Source organism: Acipenser ruthenus, chromosome 19 (genome assembly GCF_902713425.1).
Source record: "Acipenser ruthenus chromosome 19, fAciRut3.2 maternal haplotype, whole genome shotgun sequence".
NCBI lineage: Eukaryota > Metazoa > Chordata > Actinopteri > Acipenseriformes > Acipenseridae > Acipenser > Acipenser ruthenus.
In genome coordinates, this window is record NC_081207.1 from 20,652,463 (window position 1) to 20,675,153 (window position 22,691).

General features: G+C 36.9%; 1 protein-coding gene across 1 annotated transcript in view; it reads left to right on the forward strand.

Annotated features, from left to right (window-relative positions):
* LOC117424307 (centrosomal protein of 89 kDa-like) overlaps window positions 1–20,134 on the forward strand; it is a 123,713-nt gene extending 103,579 nt beyond the window's left edge. The window contains exon 20 of the mRNA XM_034040531.3: window positions 17,812–20,134. Coding sequence (XP_033896422.3) covers window positions 17,812–18,175 — 364 coding nt within the window. The 3' untranslated portion in view covers window positions 18,176–20,134. The remainder of the gene's footprint in view (window positions 1–17,811) is intronic.
* The last annotated feature ends 2,557 nt before the right edge of the window (window positions 20,135–22,691 follow it).

The following is a 22,691-nucleotide window of genomic DNA, read 5'->3' on the forward strand; positions in this document are numbered from 1 at the left end:
TTTTGTGTTTCTGTGATAGCCTGCTCAGGTCAGCTCTATTGTCAATGTGAATGGAACCAGAAGGATTGGCCTGTTCAAGCATTCACTTAATGATTCTTGCTTTACTAAGAAAATGTATAAAAAATAGACTGGAACTCAAACAGTGTGTCATCTACAGTCACAAAATAGAGCACAGTTCTTGCAGTATTTGGAGAATGCAGGATTAACTTTGTTCATTATGACACAATGAATGACAAGCAGAAAATGTCAACTTAATTGACACTTTTCACCAAATATATAGGGATTGTGTATGTGTTGCATGTGTCTGACTGTAGGCCAAGTGCAAAACACTGATACAAACAAACGAGAAACAACTTCTTGTTAGTTTTCATAATGTTAAAATATGTATACCTTTTTAGATGACTTTGTTTCAAAGCATGTTGAACCTGTTTCAATATTTATGGCATTATGGATATTTGTTATGCAATACATATTTATATTATATTTTGGTGTTATATTTTATGAAAAGTGCCTGTGCTTGTCTTGATTATGGCATGGTGTGGCACTAAATCGAGCTGAGCCAGTATTGAATCTTGGAAACAGACTTTAGAATTTAGAAGCACAGGTCAGCCTAAAGATATGGAGCTGCCTTATCACCCGCAGGGGGTAGAATCCCAGGTGTTGGGAATATAGTGGAGGCAGCCGTCTGAGCATATGTACTGTATGTCACACTACATTTTCCATATATCTAAAATATTCTTGCAATTATGATGAAACTAGGTGACTAAATTAACATAAGTTATTGGGAATATTAGATTCTGGGGATACGTGGGTCTGTCCTGTACATTTGTATGTCACACAAGACTACGCGGCGATCTGATTCAAACATTCAAAATCCTAAAAGGTATAGACAATGTCAACCCGGGGGACTTCTTTGACTTGAAAAAAGGACCAGGGGTCATAAATGGAGATTAGATAAAGGGGCATTCAGAACAGAAAATAGGATGCACTTTTTTACACAGAGAATTGTGAGGGTCTGGAACCAACTCCCCAGTAATGTTGTTGAAGCTGACACCCTGGGATCCTTCAAGAAGCTGCTTGATGAGATTCTGGGATCAATAAGCTACTAACAACCAAACGAGCAAGATGGGTTGAATGGCCTCCTCTCATTTGTAAACTTTCTTATGTTCTTATGTTCTTATTTTTGCATTCATCTAGAATTTGGTATTAACATTATTCAGCTATTACAAGTATGAGATTGGGAAGACATATGGAGGGTTCAATTTCAATACATCATTCAGTGGCATGTTGCTCTTGTATATTTACATGTATCTGAAGGACAAAAAAAAAAAAAAAAAGATTCCACTTACTGTAAATCAGTCATTTTAAAACCTTACCATGTACTCCTTTGCTTACCTAATAAAATCTAGGTCTTCTATAGCACTGATCCAATTTTTCATTAAACTATCCATTGCCATTACCTATTCTATACTGTTCATATACATCATGGTCATCCGCTTTTTCATCATACTGATAGTAGCACTAAGTTTGCTTTATTATTTATTTATTTATTTATTTATTTATTTATTTATTTATTAGCAGACACCCTTACCCAGGGTGACTTACAGTTGTATACAAAAAATACATATCAAGAATTACAGTACAAATAAGTAACTAACAGTAAAATAAATAAACTATTCAGAAAAAACAGTGTTCTGCTGTTACAGTTGTTTGCACTCTCTTCATATGGCCCATGGTGATTTTTGCAGATCTTTATCCTTAGTGGGAGGGGGCTCTTTTCTGGTAGGGTGAAGATTAGTCTCTCGGGGATCTAAAAACAAGACTGCTGTTCATAGTGGGTGTTGCTCAAAGGGGCCTTACAGCTTAAACCTTCCTGAGGCAGATCCCAAAATAATGAAGCATTGGGCGGCCAGTTTCTGCTCAGTTTTCACCAGTACGATGGTGAAGGCCTAAAACAATGTTATGGAATAAAACTAGCAAACTGCTGAAACATGCAAACGTTGCACTGGTTCAAACCGAATGGAAATAGGATCTATATATATATATATATATATATATATATATATATATATATATATATATATATATATATATATATATATATATATATAATTTTTTTTTTTTTTTTTTTTTTTTTTTTTTTTTATGTACATGAGTACTGTTGTCCCTGTGGTCACGGTCACTGTCAAGGTAATGTGGTACAACTATATTCAGTATGTTATGAAAAATTTAAAAAATGGAATTGAACCACAATTAGAAGGCATTTCCTTGGTAGTCAGAATGTGAATGGTGGGCAGTTCATTGTTTTTAGAGTTGACCGGGCTTATGCTTTGTGAATAATGTTTACAGAAACATTTAGCCTTTTGCCATGTTGGTAGCTTCCACATGGTTTTGACAGCTGTTAAACACCAGTATGTATTCAGAGTCACAATGTGTCTAACATATTTTCAAGGGGTGCCAATAAATGCAATGTCTATGCCTTTTTTCTGTTTTCAGTATGAAAAAAATGAAGAAACATCTTCCTTGTATATGCTGTTTTTCATTAAGGAAATGCTTTATACTCCTTTGTATAATATTTGATATCTGTTTATTCTCACACAAAGTCTGTTCTTAATTTACATATACAGTAAATAGTAATACTAGGGGTGGGCACAGCATTTCATGAGTGAGTAAACAGATACAATTCAATATTGTATAAGTTAAATATTCCTGTCCAGCAAACTCTGGGAAACAAAAGAAAAATAAGAGAGAGAATGTTGTTATGCACCTTTAACAACTTCTAAAAACTTATAGTCTAAAGGTTATGGAAGAAAATTCAAGTCTGTTTATTGCTTTTCCAGTTTTCAGAAAAACAGAATAAAATAAAATCACCAGGCATCTTGCCAACAAGGTGGCAAAGGCCAGGGTGATTTTAACTTTAAGAAAGTATCGCTGGGCACAACACCAAACAGAGCTGTAAGTGGAAAAGATCGATGGGTACTTTTAAAAAGTGTCTCAAAAACACATGACCAGCCTGGGACAGGTCCAGTACATATGTACGAGTGAGGAAGGTTCTTGTTTGCACCCGTCACAGGTGAGGTGCGTTTCTGAAACTCTGGGAAGCATGTCACCATTTTATCCAATCCTGACAATTTAGAATTGTATCAACCCATGTCGGGCGCAAATTGACGAGGAGTGTATTCTACTGAGAATGGAGTCCCACACATCATCCGGAAACTCAAGGCCTATATCCTGCTCCCATGCAGTTTTTATTGATGATAGGGACGGGCAATGCAAAATCACAAATTTGAATACAATGAAAGAAATGACTTTGTTTCATTTGAACAACTCTTTCAAACATTTGATCTACAGAAAAGGTACCTTCAATATACAGGTCTTTGACACAACGGACCTCATTTCGATACCAGATGTTATAGGCCATCAGAAAGGGTGAAAATAAGTGATCGGCTTTGGTTGGCGAAGAGATTAAAAGTGATGGCAGGCCGAAGGGCCAATGAAATTGAGTCCAGGTTTGAACACAGTTAGTAACTAGTGGGTTAGTGTTGTACAGAGACGGGGGAAGGGAGGAACACAATAGGGCAGACACAGATGATACTTTGCAAAAGGCTTCTTCTAAATATATCCGTTGTGGGTGTTCAAGCTGGAATTGTGTCTTTGGCTTTCCTGATGGAAGACACTGACACATTCCATTAATTCCCTTCCTTTAGTACTGTATGTGTCATTATTAAAATCTGAGTGAGCTTTCAGTACTCTGCCAGGTTGTCTGCGTGTCAATACCTTGAACATGTTAAACAGTGTACAATGAGGCTTGTCTGGGTCCCAATAGACGCTACTTTCCATTTATAGGCTAAAAGCTGTCAATACTTACTTTTTTTGTGTGCTGAAGCTTAAACTTTTTTTTTTTTTTTGATAAACTGAAGACAACTTTGTAAATGAGGGGTTCTAACACTTAACAAACGAAAAAATAAATTGCACCTACTTACACTGACTATTATTCATTATGGATACAAAATTCATCAAACATTATTAAACACTAAATAGTGCTGATTTTAGTAATACTAAAACAAAAAAAAAACTTAATTCAATGACATACATTTTCGACTCTTTTTCAGACTTTCAGATTTGAGTACATTGAAAAAGACTTCTACTTGAAATGTTTGCCAATTTACGTTGCTTGTAGTAGTTCTAGATTCATCACCTGTGTGTGTGTCTCTTATGTAGCTGATCAAACCAATTGGAAATATTTCACAATGTTACTGTGGTAGTAGATCTAAATACTGTTAAAACTGATAAAAGGTTGTGTTCCAGTTTGCAGGCCTGTTTTATGGCAATTACTATAGAGAATTGTGAAAGTAATATTCAGTAATGTAAGGCTCCTGAAGGACTACTATTTGTATCAGATTAAAATATTGACAGTGTACATAATATTAAAAGTTTTTAAAAGCACTGGATATTAGTTATGCAACTGCCTCAATCATTATGACTAACATGTATCATATTTACTGCTAATTTGTACCTTCTATTATATTTATAACAGCATTTATCTAACATTGCCCCCTCGTAAATTAAAGTGAAATCCTAGTTTCCAGAAGGATACATTTGTCAGACCACCTAGCTGTCTTGTTAATGTAACCAGACTAATTTATCCTCTGAGATTAAAACAGTGGCCTTACTTGTTTTCCATTTCCTATCAGTAATAATAATAATAATAATAATAATAATAATAATAATAATAATAATAATAATAATAATAACATTTTTTGACTGATTCAAATTCCGCTGCAGGTGGATTTATTTTCAGAAGTTTTCTTTTGGTTGAGTGGCGCAGTAGGGGGTGTACCTAGAAATGCAGGGGGGGGGGGGGGGGGGGGTTGCAAGCCAACTGAATGTGATTTTGCAAGTTGGATTTGGTTGTAAAGAGGAGTGGCGAAAAAAGTAACTTATGCAAAGCTCTCGTTTCCTTCTGTATTCTGTGTTTTTCTCTCGTTTCCTTCTGTATAATGTATTTTTCTCTCGTTTCCTTCTGTATTGTGCACATTCGTCTTTTTTGTGCATGACAGTTCAGCATGAGAGGGAACGGCTGGACGTTTTAGTTACACAGTGTTCAGAAATTTGGATTTAAGAGTTGTGTTTTTGTGCACGTTGTACTGGTTTTACTCAACTGATTCCTGTTCAGGTATTTATGAATTGGAATAATAAGAGACATGCACTTCTTTCTTGTTTGATGACCAAGAAAAATAAATGCATTTCTAACATTTTCAATTATACAAAGATACCTAGTTTAAAGGTTTGATAAAAACATCTAAAATTTTAAAGTGTTTCAAAAATGATTTTCACTCAATGCATATTCTGTGTGATTTCTATCTTTCACAATATTTGTTCAAATGAATACAGGACAGTTTAGATTAGGTTTATTTATAATGTTACAGGTTTAAACATATAAAATGTTTTTAATTGGACATTTTCCCAAGGAGTGCTAATAGTGGGCCGCAGTGCCTAATGCAGCTGAGCAGGTGGGCCTCGGGTAAAAAAAAAGTTTGGGAAGGCCTGGGCTAGTGTTTGTGATGCCTGGAGCTGGGCATTTAAACATGGACAATAAATATGCTCTGCAGGATAAAAGTATGTTAAGCATTGTAAAAACCATGGTAAAGAAAAGTACATTCATAGTAAAAGAATGGGAAACTGCAGAGGTACTGTGCAAATTTACCACAGTAAACCTTTTCTGAGGGTTACTATACGAACGCCCCTTGAGATTACTGACACTGCAGATGACAATTATGACATAATTAAGGGCCTGCCTCCAGTTGGTTGTGAGAGCCTGGGTGTCTCCATGTCGTAAGCAGTTATCCTGGGCGTTAACTTTCAAAAGAAATAAGATGCTGGAAGAATTACTCATGGGATGACATTCCTGCCTTTGTGACTTGATTTCCTTTCCACTGAGTCTGACTGTGGATTGAAATAAATCTATGTACTTTTTTATGCATGACTGGAGATGCTGGTTGCCATGCTACAGCTGAATGAAGAACATTTATATAGTGCAGGTGTATGTACTGTATGTATGCTTTGTGTGTGTATAGAATATATTCTGAAGTCAAGGCTCAAGAATAGACTGTAATTAAGTGTCAGTCTTATTAAAGCCTTATTAAGGTTTTGCAATCTTTTCCTAATTTTTGTCACCTCACAGAACACGCTGTATCACATGGAACACCTTCGTTGTTTTGCTGGCATTAACAGATGAGCCTTTAAAACTCATTCCTGCATACGACAATAACATGCTAGTTCCCTAAGGTCACTAATTGCTTTTCACCCACATGTCTGATTGAGAGATGAAAAGGACGTTTTAGTGTAGCGGGCTATTAAAAAATAAATAAATAGACTGCCTTGGAGCAGTAATTGGAGCTTTGCTGTAGAGAGGATGTATGAACACTTGTGTACATTTGGTTCGCTTTCAGCAACTCTGTTAGCTGTATGTAAATAAACGTGACATCTGGAAGGCATCAGACATTCATCAGTTATTGGATTACAAATCATTGCAATTTATGTAGAAAATTACCATTGCTGTGCCTTGTCATTAATTGTAGGTGATGATTGTTTTATCTTTCTGTTGAGAAGGTATACTCGGTTCAGAATCATGAAAGAGAATTTCAGTTTGCTTTATAAAATAATCAAGTGGTAAATCGCAGTACTATTTTTCCTACCATTGCAGGGGCTTTCTGCATTGGTGAGTGCCATGGTTGGTATTACTTTCAATGTTGTATACATGTGCATGTTATTAATATCAGTCAAGTTTCTATAGTATAACCATGTAGGAGATCTCAGTTTTATTTATTTATTTCATATATATTGTTAAAGTTAGAAACAATCATTTTATTTTTAATATTTTCTCCTAAAAGCCATCCAGCAATCCAATTCTGTAAGTTGTGGATGGCCTGTTTTCCAGAGATTTATCAATGAATGGCAAAACCAAAGCTAAAGCGAATTATACCAGATTTATGTCAGACTGAGAAAATGTTGTATTTTGCTGCAACAGCTTGCATCTTATTCCATGTAAGCCTACTGAAAACTACTAAGCCACAGTAGATTAGTCAGCTTTTCAGGTTAGGAATGGTCATTTTGTTTCTACATTTTGCAAGTACAAAAATACATAAATAAGTAAATGGTTAGTAAAAACATACAACAGGCATTAAATTGTAAATTATCCATCAGGATATACAAATTGTTCAATTGTTTATGATATTAGTTAGATCGATTTCATGTCAATGAGGATGTATTCCAAAACAGCAAGCAATATTAAAAAGTACTGTTTATATATGCATCAGTCAAGTGCCTTCTTGGTATTGTGGCACAGTACAGTAGCTTGCATAGACTGAAGTGCCATTGAAATAAGTGTGCAATCTTTGTCAGGGGCAAGACAGCAGTGGTGGCTTTCAAAGCTCAAACCAAGTCTGAAAATCTTGTATTCAAATGGAATCTCTTAAATTAAAAGCTTTATTAAATTATTTAATTTTATACACTAAATTATTGACCACTATTTTAACTCATGTGTTACCGTCCTATAAATATTGAAATAAGACAACCTGCTAAAACCAGGATACCAACCTTGTATATTGATTGATTTGAATGCGTTTTGTAGTGCACAACACAGCATACAAACTCTGTGACTTTAAATGAATTACCTTAAGGCTTAAGCGATCAGTGTGATAGAAATTGTTGTTTGGGATTAGTACATCAGCAACAGATTAATCAGGCATACCCTGTAGAAATCTTAGCAGAATCTGAAAAAAAAGAAATCCTAATGCAATAAAACCATTGATTTATCCTATAGTGATGCTTATTTCAAAGTAGATCAAGCCACTTACAAGAAAGTCATTTACTATCTACCCTGAAGGTTGCAAGCATCTGTGTCAGTACCAATAGTGTTTGTAGCAGGGGAAAACAGAAAAACATATAGGATATAGTGTCCTACATGGGATTGTATTGCATTAAACCAAAGGCTAGTCCATATATGTTTTAAGAAACATCTGTAAACTCTATTCAGTCTCCAGATGTTGGTGTGAAACTCTCGAAGGAGGCGGTTCAGTTTTTGGAGTATTTCTACAGATGTATACCACTTGGGACTTGAGATACATAATTAATTAATTGTGCACATACTCTGACTGATAGATTAAATATCACTATTAAAACAACACTACATGTAACATGTTACAAGCTGACTTCTTTACTACAAATAAAGATTGCCGCTTTTGTGTTAAAAATACTAATAACATGAACTTATCCTATTTTATCGTTTGAACTACATTGAACATAGCAGAAGTTACGTCTTCACTCGGTTTCTTTTCAAGTATAAGACAGTCCTGTGTACATACTGTGGTATCATTGCTTTTAAATTCTAATAAAAACAGCAAATTACAATGTGAAATGCATTTACTTTCATTATCTTACTATAAATCTAAAACAATTTTCTTTAAACTAACAAGTTTAGGGGACACTACCATTCCTGTCCACTGTCTGCAATTAAATCTGCAACCTTACCTCTCTTAATTGTACCACCATGAACTGTGACGTACTGATTTATTACACCTTATAGTCAGGTGGCAGCAAGAGACACCCTGGACAATGCACGCTGCAAGGTGGAGGCAGGAGAGGCGGACCAAACAATGAAACGACAAGGAGGTGTGGGCAAAGGGCACTTTACAGATTGCGTATGTGATAATGGGCAGATCCACCATTCAGAAACACAACATAGTTTCCATTTATAATGCCACTTTTTGTCACGTCTTCCATACATCAATTTGGAGAGGCCAGTTCCATCCAGCCTGCAATCCTAATAGGTTTGACCCGGTTCCCAATTCAAATAGGTTTGCTGTGGATAGAGACAAACCGAATGTCGTCAAAACACCTCCATGTACTGTCAGATAAACTGACAAAACCATTACAAAATGAGGCAGTAATGTTCCTAAACCTAATTATCCCCAAAGTCTCATTAGGACAATTCAGGGACATCCTGAATAAACGTCTGTTTATAAAGTGTATAGCCAGGTCCCATTATTATTATTTTATTATTTGTTTATTGAGCAGACGCCTTTATCCAAGGCGACTTACAGAAACTAGGGTGTGTGAACTATGCATCAGCTGCAGAGTCACTTACAACTACGTCTCACCCGAAAGACGGAGCACAAGGAAGTTAAGTGACTTGCTCAGGGTCACACAATGAGTCAGTGGCTGAAGTGGGATTTGAACCGGGGACCTCCTGGTTACAAGCCCTTTTCTTTAACCACTGGACCACACAGCCTCCATTAGACTCAGATTACACCTTAGTACATGTCCAGCTCTTCTCACCCATATTCACATATGTCTCTTTTAATTCAGACTTCACATCTTCTCAAAACATCATCCGACTGTGGTGCTAATCCAAGTCAACATTGATTTACTGAGTTTTCTTTAGTTTACAAAATAATATACCCCTTCCTGGCTAGGTTACTGTATGGAGTAGCTTGGTATGTGGTGTATTGGGTTTGCTGTTGTTTTTTCCAATACTGTTGCCTCTTCCTCTGGTTTACTCATGCTAGTGAAGGTAGATCATGAAGGTAGATACAAAAAAAACAAAACCGTTTTTGTCGATCTCTGTCAGTTATTTTTCATTGTGAATTTATTAAGCTAAATTGTGACTTTCCATGAACTAGTTTTTAAGAGAATGCTGTAGTACGGGGGTACAAAATCCAGTCTGTGATCATCAGATACAGAAATCTGTACATCCTTGTAAATGCAATTTATTTTGCTGACTTGTAAATCTGCCTCAGCACACATTTTATATTCCTGCTATTAACGTAATCAACAAGCGTTGTCCTTAATTCTAATAACTACATCAGCAAAGCAATTTCTAGCTAGTTCAAACATATTTCCAAAAATCAAACACAGGTCTAACAAAATAGAAATGCTGGAGTTTGGCTTCTGTGCTCCAGAGGATTGTCCATTCAGTTCAAGTCCCAGGAGATCAAGTAAGGATCCTTAGCTGGTTCAGAACCTTGGAGAGCAACCAGGAAGAATGGTTGCTTTCAGTGTTTCAGCACCATTCATTAGCCGTCCAAGCGGAAGAGTGTTCAAGTGTAAAGCACAGTGGCCTGCTAGCTGAAGGAGGAGACTAAATTGGGGTGAGATTTTAAAGTCCTGCAAACCTGGAATGATTATAGTGTGTGTAACAATTTTGAAAAACGCAGAATATAGGGAGAGGAAACCATCTACAGTAATGTTCCAGTTTGGTTATTAACAGCACCTTTGACTGAGTGTGTCTGGAAGCTAAAATAAGAAACGTCAATACCAGCTCCTCTCAGTAGAGATTTGAATCAGATCTAAATTAATGTGACTTTCACGGTTTTCTGAGGCCAAATGCACAAACCCCTTGCTTTTTTTTTTTTGGCAGGCAGGCAGAGTCTTGCCATCTAGTTCATGATTTTTTTTCCAACTGTCTGGATTATTTAGACTATAATAAATGTGTCTCTGTTTTGCTGCAGTGTAGGGGGTGGTCTCCCACCCACTGATGTGTTCATTTTTTTTTAAAAGCCTAGGAATTATTGCACAGTACACATCTAACAGTTCTTTAATTTAAAAAATAGGCTTCTATTTTTTATTACTTTTTCTGTGTTTATTATTTCCCCAGTGGTCTGTTATCAAGACATGTGTTGCACTGTAATATTTGCATAGCACTATGCACTGTCTGGAAGTGTTGTTACGTAAAACAACATTTCACTTAAGACCAAGCCCCTCCCAAAGCGCTTTATAGATATTCATTTTATCAATTTCATTGATAAGTGAAGTCAGTTTAAAAAACGAGATTTAAAAATGGGAACAGTCTCAGAGTTAAGCAGTGTAACCACTAAAAGCCCAAGCAGCTTGCATATACCACATGGTCCATGGCTCATGAAAATCTGAGTGCCAATCAGCAAGGCTCATTCATGGGATAAGTAGAGGTTTAATTTTTTTCTTGTTTCAGGAGGTTTTCAGTGTTTATTGGTTGTAGGCTTTTTCTTTAGCATTTGCTCCGAAACACAAACATGAAAAAATAAATACATTTTTACTGTTAAACTGTTGGTGCATTGATTTGATTGCTGTGTGGAAGACTAGTCTGGACTGTAGAAGATCTGATCTGGCAGCAGGTGGCCATGCATTTTGAACTCCCTGACACAATTGTAATGGAGAGCTTTAGTAAGCAGAAGCAATGAAGCAGAAGCCATTCAATTTCAGACTCTTAATTAACGACTCACTACACTGTCATGAGAATTTACATAGAGGAAGTGTGACAGACTAAGAGTTTGTTAGTTGTTGTTTACATTTCCAAACCGTATTCCTTTTTTCTTTTGTATGTGTATAAGGAATATCAATTCCAGTTTCCATTGAGTAAAGATATTTGGATGTCAATCATTTAAATAGATTATAGGGCACTATGGTTGACTTTTCATTCCTTTCACCCCTGGAGACCTGTGTTTGAATCCAGCTCAGTCAAGTAATATCTGTGGTCTCAAAAAGACTTTGATAATAATACACATCTCAAAATCTTCACATACAGTAGAGGTCCCATCATACGCTCATCCTGCAGGATGGGGCTCAGAGCTCAAGCAGACACCTAAAGGGCAGGCCTATCCTCCAGGGACCCATAGGTCCTCAACCTCTTCTGTCTGACAGTAGTCATTGTTCTCATTTTTCATGCGCACTACATTCACGGAAAAACACAAACACACTCATACGGTGTGTTGTTATATCATTTTTATTTGTTTATTTAGCAGACGCCTTTATCCAAGGTGACTTACAGAGACTAGGGTGTGTGAACTATGCATCAGCTGCAAAGTCACTTAAAATTACGTCTCACCTGAAAGACAGAGCACAAGGAGGTTAAGTGACTTGCTCAGGGTCACACAATGAGTCAGTGGCTGAGGTGGGATTTGAACTGGGGACCTCCTGGTTACAAGCCCCTTTCTTTAATCACTGGACCACACAGCCAGTCCAGAAAGTACTCCTCTCATTTGTAAATTTGTTATGTTCGTATATTGCCTGGTGTAAGGATGTTAGGACAATAGTTCAATCGATTTTAACCATTCACAGGCCAGAATTTCCAAGTACTGATTGACTGACACAAACATACATACATACATACATACATACATATAGAAGATACTCCCTCCTGTACAATTTAAACACATTTCTCTGCAGATCAGAGCGGCGGGGGGGATTCTAAAAGCCCATGCCAGTTATAGGGTTAAATTGAATATATTGGGCTTTGCTGACTATTTGAAATGTGTTTAAATTGTACAGGAGGGAGTATCTTCTATATGTATGTATGTATGTATGTATGTATGTATGTATGTTTGTGTGTGTGTGTGTGTGTGTGTGTGATATATATATATATATGAATCAGTACTTGGAAATTCTGGCCTGTGAATGGTTAAAATCGATTGAACTATTGTCCTAACATCCTTACACCAGGCAATATAAAAACATAACAAATTTACAAATGAGAGGAGGCCATTTGGCCCATTTTGCCTGTTTGGTTGTTAGTAGCTTAATGATCCCAGAATCTCATCAAGCAGCTTCTTGAAGGATCCCAGGGTGTCAGCTTCAACAACATTACTGGGGAGTTGGTTCCAGAATCCCACAATTCTCTGTAAAAAAAAAAAAAAGTGTTTTCTGTTCTGAATGCCCCTTTATCTAATCTCCATTTGTAACCCCTGGTCCTTGTTTCTTTTTTCAGGTCGAAAAAGTCCTTTGGGTCGACATTGTCAATATCTTTTAGAATTTTGAATGCTTGAATCAGATCGCCGCGTATTCTTTGTTCAAGACTGAATAGATTCAATTTTTAGCCTCTCTGCATATGACATGACTTTTCAACCCGGAATAATTCTGGTCACTCTTCTTTGCACTCTTTCTAGAGCAGCAATATTCTTTTTGTAGCAGAGTGACCAGAACTGAACACAATATTCTATATGAGGTCTTACTAATGCATTGTAAAGTTTTAACATTACTTCCCTTGATTTAAATTCAACACTTTTCACTATATATCTATATCTTGTTGGCCTTTTTTTTATAGCTTCCCCACATTTCTGAGTCAACATAAACTCCTAGGTCTTTTTCATAGATTCCTTCTTCAATTTCAGTATCTCCCATATGATATTTATAATGCACATTTTTATGGCCTGCATGCAGTACCTTACACTTTTCTCTGTTAAATGTAATTTGCCATGTGTCTGCCCAGTTCTGAATGCTGTCTAGATAATTTTGAATGACCTTTGCTTCTGCAACAGTGTTTGCCACTCCTATTTTTGTTTCATCTGCAAATGTAACAAGTTTGCTTACTATACCAGAGTCATTAATGTAGATTAGGAATAGCAGAGGACCTAATACTGATCCCTGTGGTACTCCATTTTGAGGTTTCTCCTCTAATCAGTACTTTCTGTTTTCTACATGTTAACCACTCCCTAATCCATGTGCATGCATTTCCTTGAATCCCTACTGCGTTCAGTTTGAGAATTAATCTTTTATGTGGGACTTTGTCAAAAGTCTCCCTCTGACATGTGATTGGTTCACATCATTGTCAGTCCCGCCCCTTTTCAAAAGAACGCCCTTCATTTCCACTCCTCACAACAATAGAAAATGGCTGAATGTGAAAAAAAACTGCTGAACGGCGATACTGTGACTTAACAGAAAATGAATTACAAAACTACAAAAGAAAGATGCTCCAAACAGTAAAATGATGATTAAAACGTCACTGACACTGTTTTCGGACTTTCTGAAATTCACACAAATTCGACTCGTCGATGTAAACAAATATGACGACAGGGATCTAAACTGTATTATGCAGCAGTCAGCAAGCCAGACGGAGAGCTGTATGCCAAAAAGACTTTGATAACTATGCGGTGTGAACTTCAAAAACATTTTCTGTTATTTATTTATTTACTTATGCTGTATCTGCTATATTTAATCAAAATATATAAAGTCATATTTACTATCCAAACTTGCCTCACTTATTTTCTTGGTCTGGTTCATATATTAAATATGTGCTGCAGACTCAGCTCATAGTGAAAAATTAAATGCCCCTCTGGAACACTATTGTTACCTCCATATATACAGTATATATATGTAGTAGTTATTAAACAAATGAAAATGGCCTGGGTTGTTTTCAGCCATCCTAAATAAGTGAAATTTCCAATGCACTATAAATGTTCATGGAGTATTCTGTTTACATGGACAGTGTGTTTAAACCTAAATTAAACAGCTCCATTCTGAGAATAGGTTTACTCAGATCATGTTCCGCATCTGCTTAACAATGCAAAATGAGATCCGGTAATTCAAAATTGTATTCAGTGCTAGATCTCTCAACAGTTGTTGCAAATTCATCAGTCAAATGACAGACAGTCAATTTAAAAACTGTAAATGTGTATGCTACAGAGGTAAACAAGTCTCTTTATTATGCAGCTAGATGTGTGCTGCTGATTGTATTTGCTGGTACATAATGATGTAGGATAGTTAAATAATGATAATAAAAAATCAATTGTTAATTCAAAGTATTTCGCTAAGAGCAATTCTGCAAATGTAGAGCTGATGAAGGGAGTAAATCATCTCAATTTAAAATTAAATATCATTGACTTAATGTCTGTTATAAGGTGCTTTTACCTGAGTTCAGGGGCTGTTTGTTAGTATGTTTTTTTCCTGGAGTAGATCTAGATTAACCAAGGTGTCTATTTCTAAGTACAAGCACCATCTAGTGAACAGCTATGTATTGCCAGCTGTACAGAATGATCCAAAGAAAGCTGATCACTCGAAGGTACATGCTCTTAATTTTATAGACACTTTGGTCGATGTAACCCATGTTACTTATGTCTGTGGCAAGCAACTCAAAACTGAAGAGCAGCTCCTGAACTCGATTAAAAAAAAAAAGAAAAAGAAAAGAAAAAAATGTGACACTTTTTAAAATAAACTGCCTTATCTAGCTATGAATTTGCATTTAATTCAGTGATGTAAACATGCTGCATACAAGGCAGAACATTCTGATTTAACATGATAAAAAAATCTGGGCTTAAAATGGGATACAGTTTTATTTTGTTTTTTTTTTTGTCTGACATGATGCTTGGAAAATTTGAGTCAACTGATTTAAAAAAAAAAAAAAAGGTTCAGTGTATTTTCACACTGGTGACATATACCTAGGGTCTGCATAGGAGTCAAGATAAATGACATGGAGTGTTGGCATGGCTCAAAGGAGTTACACTAACAAGGGAACAGAAATGTTATTACATTCTGCAACGTGTCCTTACAATGATTCAGCGAAGGAGGGGGCACATGAATCATCATTGAAGGTGCAAGAATATGAATAATAGCCACAGTCCAGATGTGCAGATTGCCTTTTGTTCAGAATTGTGACAGCACTAGTGCACTCTAGGCCTTCAGTGAATAAAGCTGTGACGAGAATACACTGTCCATTTCGACTTTATTTGTTATAGCAGGAAAAAATGAATTGAGGTTGTTCACAAGGACATATCAGATATGCACTTCCCTCTATAAGTATTCTGACTTATTACATATATAGATGCCCCTTGATTACTGTGTCTCCTTTTCAAGTGTCTATTTTCTAGGTCTACAGAACTTGTTGAATCAAAGTGCATGCATTTCCGAGTTTGCTAGCTTGTGCCTTCTTTGACTTATTGGAAACTAGCATATCTGTAGATATCACAGGGTCTAGTCAATTGAACTAATCAGGGGCAGATCAAAATACTACTGTTTAGATGCTTAAAATGTAGATCTGTGAGTACTATGATAATGAGAGTAAAGCTTCTATCAATGTATGAGAGTCTCTTTAGTATTTAACACCAGGTCCTGGTTAAGTGATGGTATTTAGACCCATTGAATGAACCCCAGATCTTTAATTGACTGCTATCTAAGGTTCACCTTACTAAACAACAGTAAATTCTTCAGTACCTGTTGGACTGAATATTACAGTTGGACCAACTTAACAAGATGAAAAGCACTGCCTACATAGTCATGCCCTGTGTAGCTCTACATCAAATGCAGTTTGATTGGAGTGTTCAAATAATTTAAAGACTAGCAATGTGCTTTGAAAGATTACGCATTAGCTAACTGACAGTGTCTGATTTGATTAATAAATATCTTCATTTGTAGTTCATTAATTATGATGGCGTAAGTCTGGGAGGGGTGATGTTCTCATTGACAATGCAAGTGTTTGCCCCTGAAATGAGAAGAGGTCTGTGCTGATGTTTTGCCATGTGGATGGAGAGTCCGGGTTTACCCAGTGGAGGTGGGTTGTCGAGGATTTGTGGCACACTCTACAACCCGGTTTCTCAGAGACGTCGGATTCAGTGGCCAAAAGTTGCGTCGCACAGTGAAGAACTTATCAGAAGCAGCAGAGAGGAGCAGCAACTGGCTGTGGTTGAGACGGAAAGATTCTGGCTGGGGATCTCAAGCACAATAGAAAGAAAGAAACGCTGATGTACAGGTAAGTATGCTGGGACACCAGAATCACCGTCGAGCCCTCTTGAGGTGTTGTGGGCTAGTCGACGAAACACTGAGGATGGAAGGTGCCCACTTGAAGACCCCAGAGATGTACCCTACTTGTCATGCTGATGCGCTGGGGAGGCCACACTGTGGTCGATCCCCGGAGCCAGCATTGCAGCCGTTGTGTGTGCTGATGCGCCAGGGAGGCAAAATAAGCTGATCCCTGGAGCCAGCATTACACTTCAGCCATTAACACCAGACAGAAGGATATCTACATCATCATATGGAAGGAAGCGCAAATGGATGGAGACACATATGGATCACATTAGTTTACTGTAAAGCTACGTCTTAGTTGGTGCTTATCTTGGCGAGAGCCGAGTTCAAATCAGCATGAAGTTTTAACATCTACTCTCGTGTAATGGAAATTTTCAATATGAATGCCATGCTGTCATGTAGTCAGTTATACTTCTTTCCTCCTCTTCACATTGCTTGCGAACTGAGAGCTCTCCTAAACATGGTATAGCACCATTATTTTAAAAGGAAATACATGTTTGCTTTTTATTATTATTATTTGTTTATTTAGCAGATGCCTTTATCCAAGACGACTTACAGAGAATAGGGTGTGTGAACTATGCATCAGCTCAAAAGATATACACATCTCAAAATCTTCACATACAGTAGAGGTCACCTCATCCGCTCATCCGGCAGGATGGGGCTCAGAGCTCAAGCAGACACCTAAAGGGCAGGCCTATCCTCCAGGGACCCGTAGGTCCTCAACCTCTTCTGTCTGACAGTAGTCATTGTTCTCATTTTTCATGCGCACTACATTCACGGAAAAGCACACACACTCAAACGGTGTGTTGTTATATCATTTTTATTTGTTTATTTAGCAGACGCCTTTATCCAAGGCGACTTACAGAGACTAGGGTGTGTGAACTATGCATCAGCTGCAAAGTCACTTACAATTACGTCTCACCGGAAAGACGGAGCACAAGGAGGTTAAGTGACTTGCTCAGGGTCACACAATGAGTCACTTACAATTACGTCTCATCCGAAAGGTGGAGCACAAGGAGGTTAAGTGACTTGCCCAGGGTCACACAGTGAAAAAACTAGATTTGTGAGACCTACACAGTGGATACAAGTATGTGACACGTAAGATTGCATTACCCTTTTAAAGTAAAGTAAAAAGGCAACACAGAGCTTTATACTGTAATGCTTTCAACATTACTTAATCGCAGTCTTAGTTGTCCTCAAAGGTGTCAGATATTGTAACAGAAGATTGAGACAGGGTTAATTGATTTGTATTCTGTTTTTCAGGGAAATGGAAGGTGAACTGGAGATTGTTTGGCAGTCAGCTTCCAGAGAAAACAAAAGAATGAAAGACACCCTTTTTGATACTTTTTGCCAGAGCGATGCTCTCAATCTAGAGGAAGCCTCAGGAGAGCCGTGCAGTCGAGCAGCCTTTAGAGCAAGGAGCTCAGCCCACGGGAAGCAGAACATGGGCGCTGCCTATCCCATGGAGCTGCTGGTAGTGAACAGCGACTTCACTGTCTCGACTCCAATACACAGCAAGCCCAAGCAAGGAATGCAGAAAAGCCCCATGTTTGAGTCAGATTCCGACCAGCAACAAATCCCATCATCAGATGAAAGCGAGAAGAATGGGCTGGAGTTTTATTCATGAAACAGGAATCCTTTTTCTGAAAAGATTGTCAGTATGATTCATATTCTAAAGCACAAAAAATAAACCAAAAATATATCTAAAATACTTATATATATATACACACACATACACACACACTTTAAATGTTCTGTGATTTTTTTATGTCTTGAGAAAATGACAGTATTGTAGGTCTATATTTAATAGAACGATCTGACTTTCTTCAATAGTGCAGTATAGATTAATGATCGTGCTTTAGGTAATGTATTATAAATTTACTTAGACTGAGGTAATGTTAAAGCTGCAGTCGTGTTACATTTACTAAAATATAATTAATTGGTGTCTTATAAGCAAACAAGCAAACCTTGTTGACTATCCAATTAGTCTACATTCCCAAGGTGGCTGTGGGAACGCAAGCTTCTGCCCTCCTTGAAACATACTTGACACTATATCACTGTGAGACCAAAATAGGCATGGTACTTGCAGCAGTAAGATGTTAAATAAATCTATCTTAAAGCATGTTTATAGCTCAGGAATTATAACAGATATAAAAAGGTGACCTTTTATTCCCAAATTGTGTTTTTTATAGAAGATAGTTTAACTCCTATAAAGCTAGGTACAACTCTGTTAAACTAAATGTGATTCTACCACTTTAAATTAAGTATTGTATGTGCTATGACATTTTTAAAAGTGCATATGATTTTAATTTTTTTTACCAGGAAACACACTGACATCATACGTTCAATTACATTCAGTGAACAGGTTGTATCACGTCGCTGTGGCTACACAAACCTTATATTATGGACATTTTCACAGTCTGCAACAGAACATTTTAGGAGGCTTGGCCACTGTTTGTCCCATAAACCCTGTCATTAACTGTTCAAGGAGACATCATAACCATGCGGTAATGCAACTGTGGGAAGCCTAGAGCCTGACTCCCAGACACAAATGACACCATGCAGTGTTGGAATATCTCAGCCTGAGATGAAACTGTAAGACACACTGATTCAGTCACCAGCCAAAGTATCTGTCTATCAGAGAAACAATAAAAAATAATTCAGCACCCACGTTCTGTCCCTTTTCTCTGACGTTATTCAGTTAAACCTAGCGGTATTTGTGTGTTTTAAATTAAGGACTTAGAATTTCAACCCTGAGTCTTACCTGTGCTGCACTATTCAGGGTCAAGGTCAGGTGGAAGGAAGGAAGTGAATGGGGAGAACAAACCACATGCATCCATCATGCTTATAGTATTAAAATCTGGAAAGCAATATTAAGTTTGACACCAATACAATAAGGGATTTGTGAGAATTGTGTTGTGCTAATAGAGAGAACAGTATGCATTGTAACTTTTTATTATTAACACTTTTTTAAATAATGTAAACTTTAAGGCCACCTGAGTAAAAAGGCCACTTTAAGGATATTTTAACTGTCCCAATTTACTCTCATTGACAGCAATGTAAAGTTACCTAAAATATGAAGGCCACCCCTGTATTCAGTATTTTTCTTCTGTTAAATAACCTCCCTAATAAGACTAACTTGCTGTAAACTACCAACTGTATTTACAAAGAACTGAAAACATGGATGCATCATGATATCACTGAAAATTTTAAGAACTAAAACCAGAAGGCTATCTGCTTATTAAGGCCTGGCAGCTTCACTGGCCTTAATATCGAGGTTTCACTGTGCACAGCAATTATACTGTCATTAACTGTTTATCCCTTTACTAAAAATGAAAAAAATATATACTACAATGGTACTTGACAGACCTCTGTGAATTTGTGTATTATGATTTCTAATATCACTGGTTTTGTAAAATTAATCAAGTGTTCTGGCAGTGTCTTACTGGCCAGGGGCAGCTCAGTCAGTGTTGGTCCCAGTACAAGGCTCTGCTGGGATATTCACAAATGCTTGAATGACAACACAAAGAAGTTTCTGCAATTTTGAATGCATGTTTTATTTTTTTTGACAGTGTCGCAAGCAATTCGTGTTTTTTTTTTTTTTCGGTGAGTATTCTGATTTTCTTAGGCATCTTATAAACAGCCTGTCTGATGGAGTTTGAACAAACAATTGTGTTATGTAGCACACACGTTTGTGAAAAAGGGTTACTCTTCCCATGATGAATTGACCCCACACCCTGTTAACAGTGTTAGGGCAGCTGCTTCGATTTGTGTCCAACCCGTGTGCTAATGCAATCATTCAAACCTTCAGACTGTGCTGCAAGATACAGTATATTGGTAGCACTTTAGTTTAGGACTCTATCTTATAGCGTGCTTGAGCAAAAAAATGTATTACTATTTAGTGTTGTTATTTCTAATAATAATCTGTAGCTGCATAATAGCATAATTACATGTTCCTAGAGTGTCTATTACCAGGGGTTCAGATAAACATTATCAGGAAGTTATCATATGTAAACAATCATAGTTTGGTCCAAATTTAATATCAAGTATGTTGCATACATTTACACATATCCCATGTGTATGGTTCAGTGCAAGCCTTGTTTACATAATTGAGAAAATACCATTTAAATGAGTTCTTTAATTATAGGATATACTTTATGTATTCAACTTTGCTGTGCCCTGAAACCTAGCCTATGTGCAGAACTGGAAGTTGGTGAATTAAATAATAAATAGCAACTAAAGAAATGTGAACCCTACAGGTTATCTTAGACTTTTGTGAAATGTCTGGATGCAGATTGGATTCCAAGATGAGATTGAGTTTTACACACTGGTTTCATGGTGGAAATGGAGCTGTGGCATTTCAAGATGTCCATATAAACAATGTATTCCATTTATTATTTGTTTATTTAGCAGATGCCTTTATCCAAGGCGACTTACAGAGACTAGGGTGTGTGAGCTATGCATCAGCTGCAGAGTCACTTACAATTACGTCTCACCCGAAAGACGGAGCACAAGGAGGTTAAGTGACTTGCTCAGGGTCACACAATGAGTCATTGGCTGAGGTGGGATTTGAACCGGGGACCTCCTGGTTACAAGCCCTTTTCTTTAACCACTGGACCACACAGCCTCCATGAACATGGCATTGGTATTATGGTCATATGGTCATATTGGTAACATGAATCAACATTTTCTTTTTCCAAGTGCTCCACACATTTCTACATATACATTACCTTCGTACAAAAACATTATTTAAAACCGTGTTTATGTGTTGCATAGTTTTATTATCTCTTGTCTAACTATAAAATATTTTATAACCCATTTCCAGATTTGTTCCTATCAAGACCTTGATGAGACCAAATAATTGACTCAGCTGGTAGTTATCACTTAAATATATTGCATTACTTTTTTCCTGTATGTGGATGTTACAATACATTTATTATTATTTTCCTGCTTTCTTTCACTATTTTAATACAGGTGTTTGTGGCTAAAGCTAATGGTTCTGCAATCTTTGAGTTGTATATTTATTGCGTGAAAATTATGGTCAAAACTAGACGAACAGCTTTTCTGTTTTGATACATACGTTTATGCTGCATCCTTACCATCCCTACCAGAAATGCTTACATGTCTTGATAATAAGCCTGGTTTGCAATTAATTACCACTGAGACGCGTTGTAAGTTCCTCATGGTAAGTCATTGATTGTAGGGTACTGAATACCACAATTATTGCAGCAGGTCTGGACTTTCAGAAATTATCAAAATGAGTCTTTCAGCACATAACTAAGTACAACTTAAACATATGGTTTAGAGGCATACAGACACATCCACATTAGCCTTCACTGAAAGAGAATCGTTGTAGGGCAATGAATCACAGTTCTCTTCACTAATTTCTTCTTGCTGTTTAGATTCTCTTTGTATATATTTTCTGTTTCAGGCATCAGTGCAGATCCTTTAAAATTCTTGCCCTTGCACCACTATAAAAATTCAGACAGGTCTCCTTGTCCCGGAAGAGGAACAAATTATACTCAAGGGAATCCATGAAATAAGAATGAAATAGAAGACACACAAGGAGTGTCAAGACTGTACTATCTGACTTTCTACATTCGCTCAATTTCACATGACATCAGTGGGTCACCTACCAGATTCAAAGTGCCAAAAAACAAAAATGCTATATTTTAAGCACCCTTGTAAAGGGAGCTTGGAAACTTCAATGGAAACTCTTTGGGTGCTTTTCTCTCAGAGTTCCATTATCAGTGCTGTCCAGTGTTCTTTTCATTCCCATGTTGTTTCAACCTTTGGCAATAATGATAATACTGAGGTTAAGATAATTCGCTCTATTCGATTGATATGAAATGTCAGTGCCCAGGATGAGAGGAAAATCTGCATCCAATCAGCTTTAAAACACAATGCAGAAGTTAATTGCCAATTATGGTTACTCCATTTTTAAAGGGGTGGAAGGGCAGCTTTTGTTGTTTTCAGATCCACACATTAATGAACAGGTGTGTTTGTATTTATTTAATACATGCCGAGAAATACTTCTTAACTCTTTTGAAATGGCTTTACTTATTAAAAAAACAATTTCATTTTTCATTCGAGTTTATGAAGCAAAATTAGTTAATTCTATAGAGATGCAACACTTTTGGCCA